Source organism: Berghia stephanieae, chromosome 7, assembly GCF_034508935.2.
Source record: "Berghia stephanieae isolate SIO BIC M18660-M18661 chromosome 7, UCSD_Bste_1.3, whole genome shotgun sequence".
NCBI lineage: Eukaryota > Metazoa > Mollusca > Gastropoda > Nudibranchia > Aeolidiidae > Berghia > Berghia stephanieae.
This window is the reverse complement of record NC_088366.1, coordinates 36,860,748-36,885,384: the sequence shown is the minus strand read 5'-3', so window position 1 is coordinate 36,885,384 and position 24,637 is coordinate 36,860,748. Positions and strand designations below refer to the sequence as shown.

Genomic DNA, 24,637 nt, shown 5'->3' with positions numbered 1-24,637 from the left:
AAAAGGCAAAGGGGAATGGTTCAAATTGGGAACAGATATAGATTCCAATAGCGTACTATCAGCGTCGAATACTCAAATGCTTACAAAGCTTAATGTAATCAAAACAAAAAATCCAACTCTACATAACAGAGAGGTGACTACAAGAGAAAAAGAATATTATCTCCAAAAACTTTAACTAAACATTTGACTGCTTCCCTCTTAGCCAAGGACTCCGGAAGCGAATTAAACTACAGGTCTTTTTCAGGAAATAATCTCTCGTATCCAAAGTCTTCGCTGCGTCCGAAATTACAATAATAAACTTAAAAGTGAGAAAAAGTAAATAAATTTTAAAATCTTAAAAGTTGATCAACCTTCTCGAGTCACCAGGAATGGTGTCAACGTGTTGAATTTGAAAATTATGAATTTTTGCCAAGGGAGTAAGAAAAAAAAAAAAAAGAAAGAAAATGTCATGCCTAAAAAGGAGCTCGAACCCCAACCCACCCCACCCCGGTTACAGTAGCTGTGCTAAAACAGCCGGCCACCTCGCCTCTCGCTCTCTGTCGAACAGTTTAGCCCTTATAATCTCTTCCGGTGTACTGAATACTATCATAGTTAACATCATAGTGGACGAAAAACACGTCTCCAATATCAAAAGTCGAAGGTGAAGGTCTTGTGTTTGTTGAGCAAAATATTCGAATCGGTGATGAGAGTCGAGAGATGACTGGTTTATTAATTTTTTTCATACAGTACAGGATTCAAAGGTAATTTGATCTATTGGTCATGCAGTCGACGTTGTAATGTAGGTCTGACATCCAAACGCAATTATGGGCCAGGTTCACGTCGCACTCAGTCTTATAATGGAAACATCCCATCTGAAATGTTGTTTCGTTTAGACGTAGCCCGTAGACCACCTCACTCTTACTCTTAGACTTAGACTTAGACACTAAACGAGACCTCTACCTCTAACTTAGAGTACTTTGAATTGAGAAAATCTTGTTTTAAATTTTGTCCCCTGCTATTATTATTATTATAGTACTATGGAGGCAAAGCTGGACTGATCACTTGATACGACACTGGACAAAGGCAAAGGTCAATAATATTATCTCGAACATAAGATTTTGCTAATCAGGCCCAGGTAATTTGAAGTTGAAGTTGAAGGCAAAGTGCTGGTCAGGGCCAGTGGTATTGATAATCGATACCAATAGTAGCTAATAGTCCTCCACTTCCACCGTTTACTTCAAGTGACATCTTATTTTCTTATTTAGCTTTTAATATTATACGACTAAGGTCAGGATCACACTTGATATTATTTCTACTGTTTTTCGTCGTTGAAGTTGTTATTTTCTTCCTGTTGCTGAAAACACAGTTCATGGGTATGGAGTGTCTAAATGTATATGAAAATGTTACTGCTTGAAGTTGAAGCTCGAAGGAAAAAATAAAGATAAGTATTGAAAATATTGTAAGCTTCAATTTATTAGACGAAGACAGATACCATGGACGTTTGGGGTTTCCCATTTATCAACAAAACACGATGAATGAAACACAAAGGACGAATGAGATATGTGTGAATGGCGTAGTTAAGGTGAATAAACAAAAGGAAGCCGCTATTTTCAGCGTACGGTGATAATAGCCTGACTGTGTGTCGGAGGCTATTTTCACCGTAGGGTAATATCTTGGTGAACGATTTTCGCCGTAAGATGATGATAGTGTGGGAGACTTTTTTCACCGTCCCGTAATATTATGGTGGACGATTTTCAGTGTACGGTGATAATAGTGTGGGAGACTTTGTTCATCGTACCGTAATAACTTGGTGGACGATTTTCACTGTACGGTGATAATAGTGTGGGAGACTTTTTTCACCGTCCCGTAATATTTTGGTGGACGATTTTCACCGTACGGTGATAATAATGTGGGAGACTTTTTTCACTGTCCCGTAATATTTTGGTGGACGATTTTGATAATAGTGTAGGACTCTTTTTTCACCGTACGGTAATATCTTGGTGGACGATTTTCACCGTACGGTGATAATGATGTGGAAGGCTATATTCAGTGTACGGTGATAATAGTGCAGGAGACTTTTTTCACCGTACGGTAATATCTTGGTGGACGATTTTCACCGTACGGTGTTAATGGTGTGGATGGCTATATTCATGTCGTGATAATGCGGGGATACTTATTTCATTTAGTGTGGAAGCTATAGTACGGTGATATGTTGAGCGATTCATATACGGTGAAAATAGCCTGACACACTATTCACCGTATGGTGATAATGGCGTGGAAGGCTTTATTCAGTGTACGGTGATAATAGTGTTGGAGACTATATTCACTATAACGGTGTGGCAGGCTATATTCACTGTACGGTGTTAATAGTGTGGGAGACTATTTTCACCGTACGGTAATATCTTGGTGGACAATTTTCACCGTACGGTGATAATGATGTGGAAGGCTATATTCAGGCAGTGTACGGTGATAATAGTGCGGGAGACTACATATATTCATTATAATGGTGTGGAAAGCTATATTCATCGTACAGTGATAATAGTGTGGGAGACAATTTTCATCTTCCGGTGAAAATAGCCTGACACACTATTTTCACCATACGGTAGGCTATATTATTCACTGTACGGTGATAATTGTGGGGCCGACTATTTTCACCATGCGGTAATATCTTGGTGATAATAGTGTGGGAGACTATTTTCACCGTACGGTAATATCTTGGTGGACGATTTTCACCGTACGGTGATATATGTGGGAGACTTTTTTCACCATCCCGTAATATTTTGGTGGACGATTTTCACCGTACAGATGGTGATAATAGTGTGGGATACTTTTTTCACCATCCCGTAATATTATGGTGGACGATTTTCACCGTACGGACGGTGATAATAGTGTGGGAGACTTTTTTCACCATCCCGTAATATTTTGGTGGACGATTTTAAGCGTACGATGATAATAGTGTGGGTGACTTTTTTCACCATACCATGATAATTTGGCAGCAGCCTCTTATGGTTCACACTACTATGTTATGACGATCGACCCAATCAGCAAAGTCCGGTCTGCATTCGTGCACCGTCGCGAACCCGCCGGGTAGCATCGTCACAACAAACCTTTCGACTAGATGCTCTGCCGTCTCGGGTTCTTGCCCACAGCGTGGACATATTGGACAGGTAGTAAGACCCCACCGATGTAGCGCACTTGCTGTTAGGCAGCTCCTCGACCGAAGCCGATTCGCTGCCACCCAATGTCTCCTCTTACTGGTATCAGAGCCTGGCAACTTCTCACCAAGCTTAGAGGAGTGTAGGTCCCCGCCCCCACGAGGATTGAATTCGTCCAAACCGACTTCCATCTCGTGGATCTTTACCTTGCAGCTGGTGAGGGGGCTTGAGCCACACGGGAGGGCAAAGGTGTAAACCCCGGTTGACCGTCACGAGACCATCCCGGGTATCGAGCCAACGAGCCACACGAGCTGCTCGCCCCGGTGTGTGACTAAATTTGATCCAACCCGGTGCCCGAATAGCAGCCCTATCCCGGGCGCCACACTACTATCTTCATAATTTGGCGGACGATTATGCGTACGGTGATAATAGTGTAGCAGGCTTTTTTCACCGTACGGTAATATCTTGGTGGACGATTTTCACTGTACGGAATTGTAAAGCTTCATCGGTAACTGTAACCAATTCTGAATCCGTCATCCCGCCTGTATTATTATAGCTTTGGGAGGCCTTCCAAAAGCTCATCATCCCAAATATTCGCTCCTAAGAAAAAATACAACCTAAAACCTTTAACTACCCCTGATAGGAAAAAAAAACAAAACAAAAACAACCCTAGGACTGCTTTGCACTGCCTTTCAATACCTCACAAATCAAGGCCGCCGATAATCAAAACAATGGTGAAATTAGGAAATTTTTTTTACTTGATGACAAATTGAATAAATAAACGTCTGACAAAAGGTCCAAAGTGAAAAATACAAATTGAAAGAAATGCTATAACGAGGAGCTTTTGGGAGGCCTCCCTTGTTCTCGGCAAACTTTTTCTTTTTTTTAAACTGGTCTGCACGCAGGAAGAAAATGATGTCGGTTTGAATGCTAATGGTCTGGATGCAGAGGCACATACGTCACAGTTAGTATCCTGGCTTCTGATTGGCTAATACATACGGTGAAAATAGTCTGTCAGGCTATTATCACCGTAGGGTGAAAATAGACTAAAACACTATTTTCACCGTACGGTGAGAATAGTCAGTCCGTAAACAAAAACAATGATGGGACAGGAAATAGAATGGCCCTTTGTAAAGAAGTACAAATTAAAATATGACAATAAATATTGATAAAAATAAAAGTTGTGCAATTCAGGACCTCTAAAAAGGAGGATGTGTTGTGCAATACAGAGTGTAAAATAGAATAAAATGTAGACTATATTGGAATATAGTCAAATGTTATGTATTCAGCGCTGACAAGCCACTTTTCACAAGCTCTGTGATTCTTTCAAGTTATTCTTAAATTCTTGTGGATTTAAATTCGATTTGGATTTTTATTTTTATATAGAGTTTGAGATTTGACACTGTTTTCTATGATGTGCTTTATAAATGAAAAATCTAACTTATAATCTTGATATCACTGGAAATTGATATTGTAATATCTCTCTTAAAGTTCTAATGACATTTTAACACTCCTATCGTCCTATTTTAAAATTTTATTCACAATAGTAATTATTGTCTTAACCTATATATTTCGGTGACACAGCGCTGCCTCATCGACGACCATTCTACTATTATTGAGTTGATTTCACAAAATGAGAGACCTTATCTTAAGATTGAAAGGTGTAAACAAGTCCCACTCACCCGCTGACACCATCTCTCTCCTAAAGCAATTTCGTATATACAAGAGATCACATGTCAAAAGAGGAAAGTTGGGGAGGACGCAAACAACAAACCATCAGTGACAATGACAAACTAACCATTTTATCACTGAGCCCAAACATTACCCAGCCAGACAGTCGTGAGGTCATCAAAGCACAACCTGTAACTAAAACAAAGAGTGTAGAACAACTCAAAATCTTGACAATAAATTTCCAGAGTTTAATAAGAAAACAAGAGTTTACAGTTATGTTGGAAACGATTAAACCTGACATCATATTAGGAACTGAAACATGGCTGTATGAAGCAGTGCTTAATACTGAACTGCTTTTTAATAACAGTACGAAATATACAGGAAAGACAGGAAAACAAAAGGGGGAGGTGTAATTATATTGGTCAAAAACACAATAAAAAGTACCCTTGTTGGAAAAGGCAAAGACCATGAATCTGTGTTTTGTAAAATTGGCAGACACAACAGTCCAATAGCAGTGTCACGTCTATGTAGGAGGTTGGCAAGAAAGGAGATAAGTAAGGTAGAAGTCAAATAGTTTTCCCCATAGACAGCGTCGGGTGCCACTTTTATTCCCTTCTATTGTTGGTTAAAAAGTTCCTGACACTTGACTGATAGTAAGAGAATGTTTTAGGTTTAAAGAAATAGGTAATAGTGGAGTGGTAGAGTATTGGCACAGTGTATAGGGATAGGTAGGTTCAGAAGGTAAATATTAGTTCCCGTTAAAGAAAAGCCCTTCTATTGTTGGTTAAAAAGTTCCTGACACTTGACTGATAGTAAGAGAATGTTTTAGGTTTAAAGAAATAGGTAATAGTGGAGTGGTAGAGTATTGGCACAATGTATAGGGATAGGTAGGTTCAGAAGGTAAATATTAGTTCCCGTTAAAGAAAAGTATTTTTAATATATAAATCAACAGAATTGCCTCATACAATAACAAGTTAACACATAATTAGTCAAATAATAACAATGCTGGTTTTAATTCATTAAAAGTATTCTATGAGTATTGATCTTCATCCCGTATCACAAAAACTATTCATTTTTCTTTTGAGAGGCCTTAACTGATTGGCGTTATCGTTAAAGGTTTCCCGTTATGACAGTAGCCGTTCAGGTCAGCAGTCTGTAATCTGTTGCGTGGTAGGCCGTTTGGTTCGGTCCTTCACAGGATGTGTGGGCTGTCACTACACACTGATTCATGCTGGGTGATCAAAGGCTGAATGCTTCGCTCACAATTGATCTGTGAAAAATACCAGAGTAAATCTTTGACTAGGTTGCAACATTTTAATATTCAATGAATAGTGGGGTCGTGAGGGATTTCAATTAATACCCTTGACATCACCACTATACACATGGGTTAATCCGTAATTCAATTAATGGGACGACTTAGTGGGATGGGGAAGATATGTGTATCAATGAGAACATAATAATCAATGCATATAAATACTAAAATAGAACTATGGTGTATTTGCGATAGCACATTGGTAATGTACTTGCAAGGTAATTAATTCTTTTGAAGGCTTAATATTATATATACAATACTATAATACATATATAAATATATATATATAAAGATAGTGAATGAATATTTTTATAGGAAACATGAGTATCAATTAGGAGTTATTGATTCCTGTTAATTTTTGGTTGTGTCTACTTACTGCCAGGCAAAAACACAATATTAATTATCACTCCTACACACTAGTTTAATTGCATTAATTAATGGTAACACAATGTAAATTTATCACTGACCCTCGTGCGCACAGGTTTCTCGCTATGTAGGATTTTTTAGTTTCTATAGAGCAGTGAGCTCTTAGTAGATGAAATGGAGAGAGAACATTACTCTCAACCTTGGCTTATAAAGGTTTTCGTCGGGAGTTAGAGAACCTCAAAGAGCCAACAAAATTTCAGGATTTTAGTAGGCCTGGTTTATTATTGGTTGTTGTCTGTAGTCCAATCATGTTCTGGGTGTCGTAACTGTAGTGTCCGTGCGTTTGATGAATTTCTAATTAGGTTGGTTTCGTCTCGCTACGGGTGACATTTGGCACATGTTGACATATAGGTGCGAATTGAAAGTCTGAATGCAATAGAGACCACAGATGGCCCTCTTTTTATTTTCCCAGGGCTATAACGATTAACACATTGCTACACGGAGATAGTCGTTGCATTGTCATGGCGATAGTTTGTATTGAGTTGTGTGTATTGATGTATTTACAATCGTGGGAAGTTGAGGCGATTGAAATATATCACTACAAGCAGTCATAGATGTTGTGTACAGACCTCCTGACAGTTCAAATTAGGAAAATAATTACATCTGTAATCACATACATTCGGGGGCGACTTTAATCTCCCATTTATAGATTGGACCGGAAACCAAGTCATCGGCAACCAGTATCCAAAGCGACTCATTGAATTGTTCCTTGATACTTTCAATGATGTTGGTCTTCTACAGCTTAACATCGAGCCACCTGAAAGAAGTGACCCTTGACCTTTACCTCACGAATGAGGCAGACATGGTAAAACAATGCACAACAGTGTTCGGACTAAGTGACAGTGATTTAGCAGTTGTTGTCACGACCCGCACCTCTATACCAAAACAAAAGGCACCAAAACGCACAATCCATTTATGGAAATCAGCAGATATGAATAAAATTAGAGATGACTAATGTCTTTTGTCAAAATTTCTGAAAAATCACAAATCGACAGACTCGGTCAAAGACATGTGGGCTAAAGCAAAGAAAGAATTATTCAACACCATAGAAATCAATGTTGCGACAAAAACAACATTGCCAAACTGGAGTAAACCTTGGATTGACGGTAAATTAAAATGTCTGATTAGACAGAAACAAAACTGGTACAGAAAGATGAAGAGAATGAAGTCAGTTAAAGCACGATCAAAGTACCAAAAATTGAAAAAGATAGTACAAAAAGAATGTTGGAAAGCACATATCGACCATGTGACAAATCTTATTAATGGAGACAACAAAAAAAAACAACTTTTTGGATACATTAAGACGAAATCGAAGGGTGGAAACAACACCACTGCCGAATTGAAAGACAAGCACGGAACTTACCATCAAGACGCTTTTAAAAGGGCAAATATCCTCAATGAACCATTTTGCTCTGTCTTTTCACAAGATTTTCATGACGATCTACCTAATCACATTAAACAAAGCATTATGAATCATAATTATGACATTATGAATCAGAAAATTGCTGACATCCATGTGAACGTAAAGGGCGTAATAAAATTACTCAAAGGCCAAATGATTGGAAGCAGGCTAAGATCGTCCCAATATTCAAGAAAGGAGACAAAACGCTACCAGAAAACTATCGTCCAATCTCACTGACATCTGTGAGCTGTAAAAGTTTAGAGCATATTATATACAGCTCAATTATGGACCACCTGGAAGAAAACACTCAGCATGGCTTTCGATCATGTGAGACACAGCTGCTATCAACCTCATATGAATTTTTACAAACACTGGAAAATTGAGGACAGACAGATGCAATTTTATTGGACTTCTCAAAAGCTTTCGACAAAATCCATCACTTTTTTCCCCTTTTTTGACAAATTTCTATCTTTGTCCAAGACTGTCCTATTGTCTAATTTATTGACAGCTTGTTCTAAAAGTCTGTAACGTTTAACATGTATCCCTAACATTGTGTGTAAATATGGGGGAACGACATGAGTGAGAGGAATATTTGTCAAAGGCCATCTAAGGCAATTGTTAAATGTAGGTGCATATTATTTTTTTCCATTATGTTTCTGCGTGAGACCCAAAGTCTTCTTTGTATTCCTGCCATTATCCTCTCTGGATCTGGATCTAAAGTCCCTGCCTTGGATCTAAAATAATGCTTTGGTTGAGTGCACCCCAAGCAAGGAAAAGTACCTTGGGGGTGCTGACAATCCATATATTTTGGTCAAAAACTTTTAATCGCCATTAAGAAAAGCCACTATTTTCTCATTTCTACATGCAATGCCATTTCTAATTTTGTCTGTTTGTGATTCTATCTTCTCCATGAGTCATTCTATGTTTTCGTACTTATCTTTAATGGAGGCCAATCCTATCACCACCGTGTTTGATGTCATGTTTGGTTTGTCTAAATTTAAAACCTGCATAGTAAACTTGAATGATCTTTTGCATGGTCCCTGCCAAATTTAACCCGGACTTCATCTTTAGGAATTGTCTCAATGTGAGAAACAATTAAATCTTTGCTGTGATAGGAATTCAAAAGGCTATCTAATAATGTTTTTATATCACTCACAAAGGCAAAGGGTTTTTCTGATGTCAATCCCTGCTCGACTATAAAATCAATGTTTTCCACACTACTTATATTTTCCGCTATTTTTTTGCCTTACTTCTACTGGCCTCTTAATTTTATAATTTTATTTCTCTTGTTTTTAAAAAAACTTTCTTTGTTTTTTTACTTGTCTCTAAGATAGACCCAATGGATTCTTTCATCGCTAGAATATCATCATATGATATGGTTGATCTTTCTTTTATATCTGCATCTTCTACAAATTGCCATCTCTTTTGTCAATGGAATTTTTTTCAATTTTGATAATGTCTGGAGGCTTATTGATTTTTCACTTTTTCCTGCTACAACACACCTCAGAGGCTCCAACAATTTGCTGAGTCACTATCCTTTCGAGCAACACTTATCTTGACTACAGAAATGTTACCTCCTCTTTACTTAAAAGTTGCAGCAGGACCTGTTTCAAACATTCTTTTCAATACTTTCAATGCCACATTATTTTCATCCTCTGTAATATTCTCATCATACAGTCTTTTCCATATACTTTGTTTTGTGGTGGGATGATGAGAAGTGCTAATACAGTCTATTCTGCTTAATCACACACCCTCAGGATAAGTTAAAAATTGCATCCAACACCAGCTTTCATATGCCATTTAAGTAGGGTCTTCCACTCTGACTTTTCCACAGGCTTGGGACTATCATGTTCAAGACATGGCCTCATTAGACGTTGAGAAGGTTTTTTGTTGTTGTTTTTGGGTTTTTTTTGTTTCTTTTGTTTTTGTTTCTCTATTGTGTTTGTTATTGGTTGTTTTTTTTGGTTTTTTTTTTTTTTGGGGGGGGGGGGGGGGGGGGGGGGGTTTCTTTCTTTTTTTTATTTTTATTTTTATTTTTTTTTTTTATCAACAACGAAATATGACATCATTGTTTGTAAGTATTGTAATCGTGCAGCATTGATTACTTTCTATTTTGTACAAGCTGTTTATAAATTCTTGTCTACAATCTCGCCAATGTTGATAGATCATCTGTCAAGCATTCTTCTTGGATGAAGCGGCGTAGTTTGTCCACTTTGTCAAGTTTTTCAGTGTTTGTCAAGGGTGGTGTGTCATATTACAATGACTTATCCTCACCTCTATTATCCTGGCATTGTCTTTTATGTAGCTGAATGGGGTCCAGTACCTCCTGAGATGTCAGGGTATATTGTTGTCCAATCAAGATGGAATCAAGGTGTAGCGATTGAGTGATTATATAGAGAAAAAATACGTTTTTTCGGGAATGTGTAGCGTATAAGCGGAGTGTGTGATTAACTGATGTGTGATTTAGCGGAGTGAACTGGACTAACTACTTCTGGATCTGGATTTGATACTGTGGGCTTTGGAGGAGTTATTGCAGTTGAACCATCTTTGGGTTTTTGTTATAGGTGTTGATGTGTCAAATAGTCTCCATATAGAGGGTGGGTGATCTAGGTAGCGACTACAAGTTGTTAACAACTTTGATACAATCTAGTGAAAGAAATATTACCTGTTCAAATCAAAGTTATTTGCGTTAATAGTTGCATCACTCATGCCATTTTAAATAATGTATAAACAAGTTTTATATTGATGAATATTTCCAATCATAAATTCAAAGTATTGACAAAATAGTGCACAAAATTTAACACAGAAGTTGGATAGAACGTGGAAACAAACTATTCATCAGCCAATTTTATATAACTGGGAACTTAGTGAGTCAAAAATGGCATCACATTTCATGAAATGCACATGCATTGAGACTCACGACAGGCTGGTCCAGTGTCAGCATTCTTATCATGTCTCAGTTTAACTTCCCCAGTGGTCAAGTATATCAGGTGTGAGATTCACATCAGGTGAATATCTCCCTGATGACTAGCTATGTACGGATTGAAATTTGAAATATCGTTCTGAGGTCAAAAAATGACACTGTGTGGTAGATACAAACCTAATCTTCAGAGAAGTGAGTGATATGACAATGGAATGAAATGCTTCAGTTTGTGTTCGCAACAGTTTAATAATTCATTTTTCTTCAAAAAATGTGATTTTTGTCCTAAATCTTGATTGCATGCTGGGTAATGAGTTTATGTATGGTTATGCATTACAGTTTTTGTCGTAATTTTAAATCAGTTGACTTAATTTTGAATTGTTTAATTTTTATTTTTTTTTGCAGTTGACATAATAGTCATCTTGGAACAAATGTGAAACAGCATTCATCTTCTCTACAATGTCATCTATCAATATCGAAACACTTTTTTGGCTACTCCATCTTGTTCGACTTTTATTGTATCCAAGTCATTACTTATTGGACCATTTGCTGAGTCTGTACACTCCCACAGTCCAAGACAATGAGAATGGGGGTATCCCCCTTTATAAGAAATTGATCCTGTCTCCCATTTATGTCATATTATTGCTTTTGACTCTTCCACTGGTCCTAGTTTTCTTCCCTGTCCGATGTTTAATTTTAATTGTAAGAGATCCTTATACAGTCTCGGTTAAATTTAAGCCATATAATACATCAAAGAGTGATCATCTAATCAATGGTAAAATAAAGAAGAATCAATATGGTCTAGTGTCCTGTAACATTTGCTTGCTGCCTGAGTTCATGTCTCGATTCAACCATTTGAAAGATGTTGGACAGAGAAGTCGTAAAATTGGAGAGCGGATTGTTATTGACCAGTTTCATGGACAGGACTCAAACTCAAACATAAGAAGCCATCATCTCAGATCATTCCAAGATAAACATCTGGACAGAGGGGAATTGAACCATAACAACCACTTAACTGAGCCTGAAGATGTTTCAGGAGATATCAGGACCAGATTCTGCAACATTGATTTCATGATGATCCAAGAAGCATGGACCACTTATTACAACAAAGCTTTGATTAATGAGTTACATAAAGTCTTTCCGTACATAATTCATGATGCGGGTGTCCATTCCTTCTCCGATTTTCCTACAGGGCTGATGGTTGCCGTCGTTATAGTGCTGCTGTGGATTCAAGCTTCAACAACTATGCAAGCATGGTGGTCGTAATCAAGGTTGCTTATGGTTCAGTGAGAAATTATAAGGTGATAATGAGAGCTACCGACTCCTGTTTTCTCTGAGGATTATCAAATTTTCATTTTTGTAAAGTTCTGTTTTTCCTTTTATTGATCCTTCAGTGATATAATTTACACAAGTTATTTGACTAACCTGAGTTGTAAAACGATGTATTTATGTTGAATTCTATTTCTATTATAAGCATTTTAATTCTTATTGTCGAGGTTGATACTTCAATGATTTTTAAAGTTCATATTCCCATTTCTTAAATGTAAAATGGAAGTCAGTCAGCAATTTTAAAGTAAAACTAGCTAATGCCCATTCTTTGAAGAGAGGTTTTAAAACAACTTTAGACGCAAGCAGTGTTTTATTGATGCATTAAGATTAAAGACATATTTTATTACTTCTCACCTAAAAACAACTAATTTTAGACACATCATAATGTGTTCCTGAAGTTATCATTTAATTATGATTTAATTTATGGTTTTGAATTTGAAATAATTATGTTAATAAATTTTAAAAGAAGACCGCTAGTGTCAATTGCTCTCTTGTTAAGATTAAGAATAAATTCACATGTAAAGTCGTTATCCCGTTATCCAGTCTCTTTTCATTACTTCATTGTTTGCTACAAGTTCAAATGGCCCTCTTGAATGAAGGTATCTTGCTAGACAATGGAAACAACGGTTCACTTAATTCAAATTGTTTTTTTTCAAATGATTCTTTCAAAATTGATTTGTATATACAAAAGATGCGCTTCTGTTCCTTTTTTTTTTTTTTTTTGTCTTTCATTTACAGCTCTACGATCATCTAGACTTCTGACCTCCCATAGTGGGCAGGGTCCTATGGTATCTCTAATACCACTATGTCTGATTTCCAATTGCTTTTGTCCTGTGGAATGGTTATTGCTTTGTCTTATCCCTTCGACGGAGGGTACAGTCAATGGTAGTTGTATCTGAGATTATATTTTTCCCTATCAAATCATCTCTCTGTTATGAATTGTTATATATATATTTTCTTGTTTTGAATTTATAATGTAAGCATTTGAGTGTGTTCCTCTCAGCGGGATCCTGTGCTTGTGGTTGAATGAGACTTTTAGGTGATCTCAAACTATGCACAATAAGAGTATGTTCTTGGAATCTAAAACTATTTAGTACCATTCCCCTTTGTCTTACTTTTATTTTCTTCTTTTTTATTGGCGATGAAATGACTTAAATGTGTTGCAAGCACTGTAAAACCCTTAAATACAAAAATGTTATCTAGATGTGATCTGCAAATTAAGAATTGCCTTTGTGTGATCATTTTTGGTAAACTTGTATACATTTTATGTAAGGAATCCATTTTAAGCACAAAGAAAAAAAGGTTTTGAGGTTCATAAACTCGATTTGTAAACGTCACAGAGAAATTGTTAATGATTGATCCAGTTTGTAAGCGTTAAGTCCCCCTTTAACCCATCTGAAATTTATGCGTTTGAAAAATTGATTTCCACAACTAAAAATTCAGGAAAGAAATTAATAATGTTTCAAACACCTTTTCAGGTAAATTTAGGTGGTAGTAGAGGACAGGGCAGGCGGGTTGGATATCTCTTTAACACCCATATGCAGTCTTACCAAGGTAAGATTTATAAAGTGAAATTAAACTCTTCAAGTATAAGAAGGAAATATGTGATCCTCAGTCTCAAAACGTTATTATGTTGAAATGAAGTGGATGCTGAAAATGTTGTATGTAGAATATAAACAATGGAATTTTGATTAATGGAATGACTGAAGAGAATTAATGCAGTTTCCATGCCACAAACTACAAATTCATATTCCTGTTTGATTGACATTAAATACAATTTTCAGCATTTGGTTGTTCACAACATGTGATGTGATGGGGGATCAGATTAAACAAATTATATAAAATAAGAGTTAAGTGTTCAAAAATGCCATATGGCATTCTAACATCACCTGCCATTGTCTACATATAGTCAGGTACTGATTCAAAGCTGAAATGATCCCCTTTAAATTGTTGTGCCCTTGAATTTGTTCTAATTTTTAAAATTTTATAGCACAAATCATTCTGGATTTTTCTACGAATGCCATATTTTACTTGAAAATGATGGAGTGGCAATGCTAGTTTTACTTGGAGCCTTCAAAGCACAGTTTCTTCAATTTCGAATTGGTATCATGTCTTGTCATGAGCGGCAGTATACGATATCTGACTAAATGGGTAATATTAATTAATTGCAAACTATGTCTCTGTGTTTTGGCCTTGGATATGACTTTTAACTTAAATTGCCTCAGTTGAATAGGTTGTGAACTTTTAAGTGTAGCAGCAACGAATGTAGAAAAAGAACTAATTCACAAAGGGAACTTAACAGGGGACGGAGCCTGAATGATAAGAGGGTGTGTTGAATTTGCCATGCCAAAGAAAATATATGAAATATTATAAAATACCTTGAACACTGTGTACAACTATGGAAATGCACTTTGATATATTTAGCTCTTGTCTTTCTTGAACAATCAACAATCCTATAAATTGTATAAGATTATTTAATGAAATTGTATCTTTTTTTTAAATGTTCACCTAGAGGATGAAATTGTCATTCCAAGTCAAATGGATGAGATTATTCAATTTGTGGATGACTTCATGAGTTACACCAAACGCCCAAATGATGAAGTTCTTTTCAATTTTCTATGTGGTGACTTCAACTGTGATAACATGTCTCCAGGTAGTTAACCTTTATATATGTGACTGGGGATCGATTTTACTCTAGTCTGACTTGGTATCTTTGACCAATAGACTAACGACACAGACATGACTCAGGCAGGCTTCACTGACTCTTGTGTCTTGGATCTTTGAAACCAGAGTGACATCGCTGTTACTGCTCTCTTAGTGAATGTGGTTAGATACCGTGTTGGAATAGAGTAAAATCAGCTTCCAGCTGATTAGATGATTAATTTATTGGACTCTAGGGATTGAAAGGCTTTGTTTGATGTTAATTTTTAGTGATGAAATAAGATAGAAAAGTGAGTTTTTATGATACCTATTTTTTGTTAATGTTTTTTTTTTTCCTCTTAAATTTCGTTTTTGAAAAGCTTCACCTAGGGCCTAGAGGACCAAGTAAAATTGTTCATGCAAAGAAAAGTACATAATATCAACGCTGATATATTTTCTTATTGAATAGAATCAAATAAAGTGGTCTAACAACATATCATTAAAGACATAATTCATTCATTCATGCATTATTACATTTGTGATATCCTTATGGCATGGCATTAATGTTAATATTTGAATTAGACGAAAATAATCAAGATCAAATTTTGAGTTGGCAGCGGCGAAAACAACAAAGGAAAAGCATAGGATCTGCAGTAGGCATTTGAGATATATCCACATTTATTTCCACCTTGGTTTGAATTCTACAGTACTGTTTCATGCCACTTGGGCATTATATAATAAATTTATATATATTTACCACTCCTTTAACATTAAAGTCGAGCACTTTTATTTTGTTGTTTTTATTTTATAACTTTATATATATATATATTTAGCCAGTAAATTTCTACACTAAATGTCTGGGGATCTACAAAATCAACAAACTTTTTCGTACTTTTATCTAAGTTACTAAAGAAAGCAAAAAAAATCTACAGCTCAAAATGAATGAAATATCAACATTGCTCGGATCGTAAATTCTACATGCATTTCATAAATAACACTGTACATCCCTCAATGCAATGCTGTACCATTGTTCCAAATCCAGTGTCAATAATGTAATAATAAGCAAATATTATGATCACGTTACTGTCTCCACCCTCCCAGGTTTCGGGAAGAAAAGGACTTTTGTTAATGATGATAGACAATGAGATCAAGATCATGATGACAGCTCTTTGCATCAGTCAGAGATACTGCAAATGAATTTCAGATATCGTTATCAAATGTGAGAAGAAGACTCAGAGAAACATGATTGAAATACCAACCAACGACCATGCTTCAGAATTTTGCTCAAGGAACACCACACAACCGCAAGGTATCAATGGCCGATTTCTCACGAACATCGCTTCCAGCTCCAATGGGACAGTGTTCTTTTTTTCTGACAAAAGCAGCTTCCAGCTTTCATGTGCTGATGGACAACAAAGAATATGATATTGTGATGGTGATCGTTACACTGCAAATTGAGTGAAAGGGGTCTTGAGCTGTGGCCTCGGGTCTGTTATGGCCAATATAAGAGTTAATAAATGTCAAAGTGATACTAAGCTGCTAGAAGCTGTGGACTGTATAAAGTAATAAACAAAAGTGAATATAACAGCTTTAACCCTTTCGTGTTCAGATTCTTTTTGGGGGAGTAGATAATGAGTTCCCTATATGGCCATGTCAATCATGTAGACATCCTTTGATGATATAAGCCTACTCTTTGATATCTGCAGTCGCATTTTCGTTTTCTACGGTCACTCATGGCTAAACTCCGCCCCGAAACGATTTCATAGGTCCCTCCATCACAAAATTTCAAACTTTTGTTCTCGTGAGTTCTTAAGTTTTTTGACCAAAGAACGATTGGCTACTGAGCATCTTGACCCTTCAACGATTGGTCGTTCTGATTCTGACAGCTCACGTGTCAACAGCCTTCAACAATGAATTGAATCGTCGTTGAGGCAGTGGAAGACGGCCATGGAATAGTTGCGTCACAATCACCACGTTGATGAATAAATTATCCAGGCATGGCTGATAGGTAAAAAAGCCAAATTATGTTCTAGTTACATTTGAAACAAACAAAGTATATCACTGATCTCGTCTCTTTGAGATATAAAGAATGATATAAAAATCAAGAAAATCGGCCGATAAATAAAAAGTTGCTAAAAAAAGCTAAAATAAACAAAAGCAATTTTTAAAATCAAATTTATTCGTAAAACAATTGGTTTTCAACCGATTTTTATGACACAAAGACCAATAAACTTCTTTTTTCAAGCTGATTTCAGCAATGTGACTTTCAAATTGCGGGTGGTTGGATGGGAGCATCACCCTTGAATCATATACCTATGATGTTCGCATGGGTGTACGATCCGATAGTGATGTCGTTTCTTCTTCTCTTTACTAGCCTATCCTGCTTCTTTGGTTTGTGATTGTATTTTTGACAGGGGATATTATTTTTTCTGTAAATCTTCTGCCTGTTCGTTCTTGGTTATTTATAATTTAGCTTATGATATCTATAGGTTATGATTTTGATTTACATTTGTACTATTTTTGTTAGATTGCTTGTTTTTTTTGTTTCAGCGGTCTCTCATATAACCTCAATTGTGTTGGAAGAGACCTAAAGCAACAAACAAACAAACAAAAAAACTTTCAAATTCCTCAGAATTATATTTTTTACTTTTAGATTTTAGCTTTTAGGCCTACTCAATAAGGTATTTTTATAAATATCAGGGCGATCTGCAAATTTTCGCAAATTTCCCGAAATTGGCAAATCGTGGCAAATTTTGGGAAAATTGGCAAATCGCGTGGCAAATTTTGGGGAAAAAAAAAGAAACGAAAACAAAATTACGAAAAAAAAAGTGCGAAACTTGAGAAATGTTGCAGCTTTGCCTGGGCCCAAACCAAGGGAAGCTACTCTCTATGAATGATGATCCTTTAAAATCTTTGTAACAACGCTATTCACAGTCATTTCATTAAATTAATAAATGCAGCCTCCTTAAATGTAATAAATTGTCTTTTATATATATATTTTTCTGTATCGCATGTTAATTTTTTACTGAAACGCTTAGTTCTCCTCGGCAAATTTTTTGGCAAATTTCTTGGCAAATTTTGGGGTTTCTTTTGGCAAATTTTAGGTCCCAATTTGGCAAAAAATGCAGATGAGTTATATTCTTTGCATAACAATAGCGTAATACATTGACGGGGAGAAGCGTCTTTGTTTCGGCCAGCTGGATAGATAGCCTATGATTGGTCGAAGACTTTGAAACGCTTGATTCACAATTCTACACGAATGGACGGTGGTGGTTGATCAAAGAAGTGTAACAAATTTATTTACCGGCTATTTTTCTTGGTGCTAAAATTACAAAGTAATAATTTCGCATCAGAAAAAATAACTCTGACGTTCCTATCTCTTTATTACAATAAAATTGATACCTTGAATGACAAAATCGACCCACAAATAAGGGAGTTATAAATTATTCATAATATTTTTTAAGTTTACAATAATTGTCTTCAAAGTCATTTTTCATCACCATAGTCGTAATTTTTTACCGATTTTTACCAAACAAAGTGCAATGTCAATGATTTTCACCCGCAAATAAAATAGGATCCAAATCGCAATTTCTGAAACATGTTTTCTTTTCTGTCGACAAATTTATAAAAATCAAAGCTGAAAACATCCTGCGACAATGACAGGGCCTGTCATTTCCTTCACTACGATTGGATTTTACTTACTGTGGCCAGTTTTGGCTACCCCGCCCATGAATATTATGCCGTTGTCGGTTTTTGTCGGGTTGAATCTTAAAGAGTTAAGAAAAGAACAAAATAGCAAACATGGAACTTTCGAGCTCAAAACCCTTCTTCAACCAACAACAGAAAGCAATGAAAACAAATACATTACTAAAAAAACAGATTGATGACTGAATATTTTTTACGTCCTCTCTTGTTTGAAGAAAAAATTTGGAATGTAAACAAAAAGACGCAATCGCTAGGAAACTAAGAGTGCCAAATTAAATTGAATATTTAGCAAATGTGTCTTTTTGTTTACATGCCAAGATTTTCATATGTGTATATATATATATATATATATATATATATATATATATATATATATATATATATATATATATATATATATATATATATATATACGCATAAATATTATATATATTTTAAATTTCAGGTGATGAAGAATGTCGGAACCACAGATTATTTGATTTGTATGAAGATTTTGGCCGGGAGAGGCCAGGTCTAGACAAGGAATGGACTGTTGGTAAGTCATTATACTTGTGAATGGAATTTGTTGATCTTCTTCTTCTTCTTCTTCTTCTTCTTCTTCTTCTTCTTCTTCTTCTTCTTCTTCTTCTTCTTCTTCTTCTTCTTCTTCTTCTTCTTCTTCTTCTCCTTCTCCTTCTTCTTCTTCTTCTTCTTCTTCTTCTTCTTCTTCTTCTTCTTCTTCTTCTTCTTCTTCTTCTTCTTCTTCTTCTTTTAAACTTTATAGACGATGGAGACATTCAGATATCTCATTTCAATATTCCCTATCCAGGCACTGAGCTGAGGCAGCGATTCATGTTTGACCCTATGATGTTGACACCCAAGGATATGAAGATGGCCCTGCAAGACCCAAGTCATCGCCGTCGTTTTGTAATTGATGCAGATGTCCAGGAGCATAGCCTTGCTTCCCTGGTTCATCAAGACCCTCCATGTGATATGTATGGAAATGTCTTGGAAAGCCCCCATGGAGGCAAACGCAGGATTGACCTCATTACAACCCACAAGGCCAATCCCGTGGTAAATGAGATGCCATCATCAAGTTTTTAAAATTATTACCACTTACTTGTCTACAGTTACAGGATTGTCAAAGCTAGTCTTTTTAAATAATAGATTATTTAAAGACTTAGCAGATAAATGAATTATTTTTAAAATCTTACACCTGAGTGTGTAAAGAAAATGTGAGTAAATAGCCTTTTTCATGGACTCAACTTTAAGCTGCTTACATTGAGACTGGAACCAGGGACCTGCAGGTCCAAAGAACAGTGTCATACCACATGATCACAAAGCCATTTTGAATAAATAGATATACATGTATTGCATTTTCATGGTTTGGCCTGCTCAGCTTTGCTAGTCTTTCAGAAGCGAGGGAGTTTGGGGTGTTAAACATACAGAAACAATTACTTGCTACCCTTTGATAAGATGCCAGTCTATTAAACAGTATTTCTTATCAGATCTTAAAGACCCAGTTACTCAATCTCTCATGGATGGACGGAAAGATATGAAAAGAATCTTGACTCAAACCTGGATTGAACCTGGTCCTTTTGCTTGTTAGACAAGTTTTTACCAACTGATCTATCAGGTCTCCAGTGCTTAACTCCCTTTAGATGCATCCTGCACATATATAAACGTGGTGAGCTGAATGCATCCTGTATATTAACTGGATGAGTGATGATACTTTTCCGCGGATCCGCAGAAATCCGCGTTTTTTCTTTCTTTCCTCGGTTTTTCCTCCTCAGACCTTGATCTGCGGATATTTCCTTCATTTCCTCCTTTTACTTTTTTTTAAATATAATAAATCTTTAAAAAATACCTCCTTTAAAAAAAATATATGTATATATAAAAAATTTCCTCCTTTTACTGGACTCCGGGCGTTTTAAAATTGTACTCAAAAGAAGTCATCCTGCCTACTTTCCTGTGGTGCAAGAATGTTCTAGGTGATTTCGTTTCCGTTTTTCGAGACTTTTCTCCTTTTTGACTTTTTGTGAGTATCATCACTGCTGGATGAAACATTGTGATAAATAATATAGGATTCTTTCATAGTTTTGGATTTATTAAATGAGATATTTGTATTTTATTGCACACATAGCACCACGCGCTTGCAAGGAATTATGCATGATAAAAAAATATAATGAATTTGAAAAATCCCAAGCTATGAAGGGATAACTTGATTCCACCCCTCAATGTAAATATTCTTAAATATATCGTAGGTTGTAAAATACTGTATTTTGCAATGAATTCAAGTTTTCTATAATGATCTATTTAGAAAATATTTGGTCCGTCATCAAAATATTTCAGAAAGCCTTGGTATTCCCTATGTTTCATCGCTCTCATTGATACTGATCAATAACGAAGAGACTATCGAATAAATTCATTACCGATCAAATTTCAAGTACTTTCAAACTTTTAGCCAAAATCCAATGGGTCCTGACACTATTTTACTTTTACAAAATTAATATGTTGATTGAGATTTCTCCTTTTGCATATAATATTCACCTTTGATTAGAGGACGCTGGCCTTTTATAAAAATGTTTTCATATGTAAAAGTCATAGGAAGTCGTCAAACAATGTCAGTATTTTTCATGGCACTATTTCACCTTTTAGCCTTGTCCCATTGCTCCGTGATAATGGGTTGCATAGTCTTCATTTTAGAATGTCAAAAATCAGTTTCCGAATTAAAAATAAAGACAAAAGTAAGCTTTTATTTTTATTCTTCTCAGTATCAACAAGTGTCAATTAAGCCTCAAAATGGTCATGTACTTATTAAAAACATTGAGTAGTGAGATCAATTAGCGCTCATCCGTATGCCCATCCATGATTGTTGTCAGTTGATATTGATCTATTTTTGGAATTATGAAGTAACAATGGAAATCAAGATAACGTTAATGTACAGTTTCTAGATGTTGGACCTTGAAATATAAGTTGTAAATTTTTTGAGTGATATTGTGTTGTTTCCCGAGGGGCACTCTGTAGAGATCACTGATAGAGGAGAGGTAGGAACCAGCCACATCGGTACAAAGAATTGGTCGCATGTAGTTTTTTAAAACTCCTACATTTAATAATAGTCATGTTTCTCCAAATCATTTTGATAACCATAATGTTAAATGCTTGATGTGTTCTTATAACCAGTATTGTTTTTTTATTGTGTGTGAGAAGGAGGGCAAGAATTGGGGGGGGGGGGGGGGGGGGGAGAGACCAGCAGAAGATGATTCAGCTACTGTCTTTTGCTAAATGAGAAGTGTGTTGTATTTCCTTGATTTGAATTATGATATTGTTTTTGGAATTGTGGATTACGGATGAAAATTGAAGGTACAATTATTAGAAGCTTTGAAACTTTGTTCTAAATGTGTTGAAGTTGTGTTAATATGTGTTAATATGAGTTTGTTGCTTTTTTACAAATTTCACATAGAATTTCATGTTTACAGTTTCCATTTTCATTGTCAAATCAATTTGATCACCGGATCTTGAAGACTTGATGTGTTCATATAGCTGATAATTTTTTATTATTATGTTGGGAGAGGCAGGGGGGGGGGGGGGGAGAAGAGCTGCAATTAGCTGTGAGATAGAGGCAAGTCTTCGATATGCCATTTCTGGGATTCTTTTCATCTGCTTGAATGACTGTTTTATATACCCCCCCCCCCCCCCCCCCTCCCCAAAAAAAAAAAATTTAATTAAAAAAATAAGACAAACAGCTGGAATGTATTCACATGCACTAAAATATTATTTTAGATGAAATAAGCTGCCATTCCAAACTTTATTTAAGCCATTAAATTAAGCAAAAATATTCTGCAATCATTGGATAGTTGTTTTATACAACGGGTTCAACTATTATATTTTTACTTATGATAGGGTTTTCCAATATATGGGGTGGAATAATGATCTATTTTTAACTGTTGGGAAACAGAAATTATTTTTTAAAGTTATTTTCTTTGTTTAATGATTTATTAATTATTATTATTATTATTATTATTATTATTATTATTATTATTATTATTATTATTATTAATTATTATTATTATTATTATTATTATTATTATTATATTATTATTATTATTATTATTATTATTATTATTATTTCATTATTATTATTATTATTATTATTATTATTATTATTATTATTTATTTATTATTATTATTATTATTATTATTATTATTATTATTATTATAATTATTATTATTATTATCATCATCATCATTATTATAATTCTTCTTCTTCTTCTTCTTCTTCTTCTTTTATTATTTATTATTATTATTATTATTATATTATATTATTATTATTATTATTATTATTATTATTATTATTATTAGCCATATTACATTTCAAGGGTTTAAGGCAGGGACTTCTTTATCTCCTTACTACTGTGTTGTTTTAAGATGATCGTGTATGATATTTAAATGTCAAAATAACATTTTTTTTATTTGTATTTTTCAGGAAGTAGAGAGCTACAGTTTTGTAACCCGCCTGGCAACATTGACTGATCACATTCCTGTTCAAATGCAATTTACATGTTAGATCCAAATTCAAATGGCCTTATTCATTTCATGGACTATGATCACCAGTGTCTTGTCTTTCCGTATCAGAATTAGAAAATTGTGAAATGAATTATATTTTAACATGTCAGTAGTTCGATTAATAATATTTGATAATATCATACAGCGATCTCCTATCCGAATATTAATAAGAGTGAAATTTTCCTGTCAGTTCAATTTAAATATAATAAAATTTATTGTAGATGTGGTAAATTGGTATATCATTGTTTTTACCTATAACATTTATTTAAGTCAGCGTATCAAAGTGTGCTCTGATCACCAGATTTATCCAAATAAAATTGTTAACCCTTTACAGATGGGATTCCATTTTACACCAATCTGACATTAGACACTTACTGCCTTTTACTCCCAGTGTTTTTGTAGGGCAGCATTGAAGGTTCTCCATTTGCGTCTGTCACAAGCCAGTTGTCTCAGAGACCTCCAGGACTTGACCCACCATCTGATTTCTTCCTCCACTGATCTTAGTCTTGGTCTACCTCACTTTCTTTTGCCTTCAGGTATCAAATGAACTGGCAGAACATGCCTTGCCCACCTCCATCTCCATTGAATGATGCTGATTTTTAAGGTAAAAAATGTTGCACTGCTAGAGGACATGTTTATTGGAGTTCATGCGAGACCAAAAGATTTGCTGTATTATTCTCATGTGGATGATATCAGATGCTTTCATCAAAAGAGTAGTCAGAGAAATGCCCCTCATGATAAACAGATTAGGCATGCGGTTATGATTTGATAAATAATAGGAGAATTTATGAACTGAAAGCAATTCAGTCTCGCCTTCAAAGGGTTAATATAATAAATGTGGGTAATTTTATTTTTTTAAAATCATATTGTTGAATTTGTTGACTAATGTATTACTTTGTATTTCTTACAATTTCTAAGAAAGTGATATACCTTTTTAAAATCATAGATTTCTAGAGAGCAGAATGAATGTGTATGTATGGTGAATGTCATAGTTCAATATTCCTGTTTTGTTCACTATAAACTTTATAGCACTGCTGTCAAGATTAATTGTAAACAAATTAAAGATTATATGTTTGAGAGAGAAGTATATAATTTCGTTATATAATCCTTTTGAGTTTGAATAGAATTCAAAGTTACTGTCCTTGTTTGTAAATGTCTCATACCTTAAATTTAAAAAAGATAGAATTATATTTTCATTAATTGTAATGAAAATGAAGCTAACTTTTTATTAGAATTATATAATAAATCTGTCAATTACTACTTTGAGGACTTTAGACAGCAGGATTTTGCTGCAATATCAAAATGATTCAAAGGGTTTTCATAAAATCATTTTTATTTGTAAGGAAAAGAGATGTTTCTATCAAATAGGACTTATATACTGTAGTTTGTCGTCAGATAAGGCTGAACTGAATAATTTTTCAAATATATTTCATGTACCATTCATTATTGAATCCTGTTGATAATAATCACGTTGATTGATTGAATCCACATTATAATACTGAGATACATGCTTTTTCTTCCAATATCATATAAATTAATATGTTCTACCTTTC

General features: G+C 35.0%; 1 protein-coding gene across 3 annotated transcripts; it reads left to right on the top strand.

The window, feature by feature from the left end:
* The first annotated feature begins 583 nt into the window (after window positions 1-583).
* Window positions 584-24,637, top strand: LOC144977177 (sphingomyelin phosphodiesterase 5-like). Of its 3 annotated transcripts, XM_078922065.1 has the most exons (7): window positions 584-740; window positions 11,271-12,151; window positions 13,673-13,748; window positions 14,707-14,847; window positions 18,985-19,074; window positions 19,348-19,592; window positions 23,005-24,637. In XM_078922065.1, exons 2-7 carry the CDS (start codon window positions 12,119-12,121, stop codon window positions 23,083-23,085), a joined length of 666 nt encoding a protein of 221 aa, XP_078778191.1. In that variant the 5' UTR covers window positions 584-740; window positions 11,271-12,118; the 3' UTR covers window positions 23,086-24,637. The 3 variants fall into 3 exon arrangements, with proteins under 3 accessions (XP_078778191.1, XP_078778192.1, XP_078778190.1); XM_078922066.1 differs by lacking the exon at window positions 11,271-12,151; XM_078922064.1 differs by lacking the exons at window positions 13,673-13,748; window positions 14,707-14,847; window positions 18,985-19,074; window positions 19,348-19,592; window positions 23,005-24,637.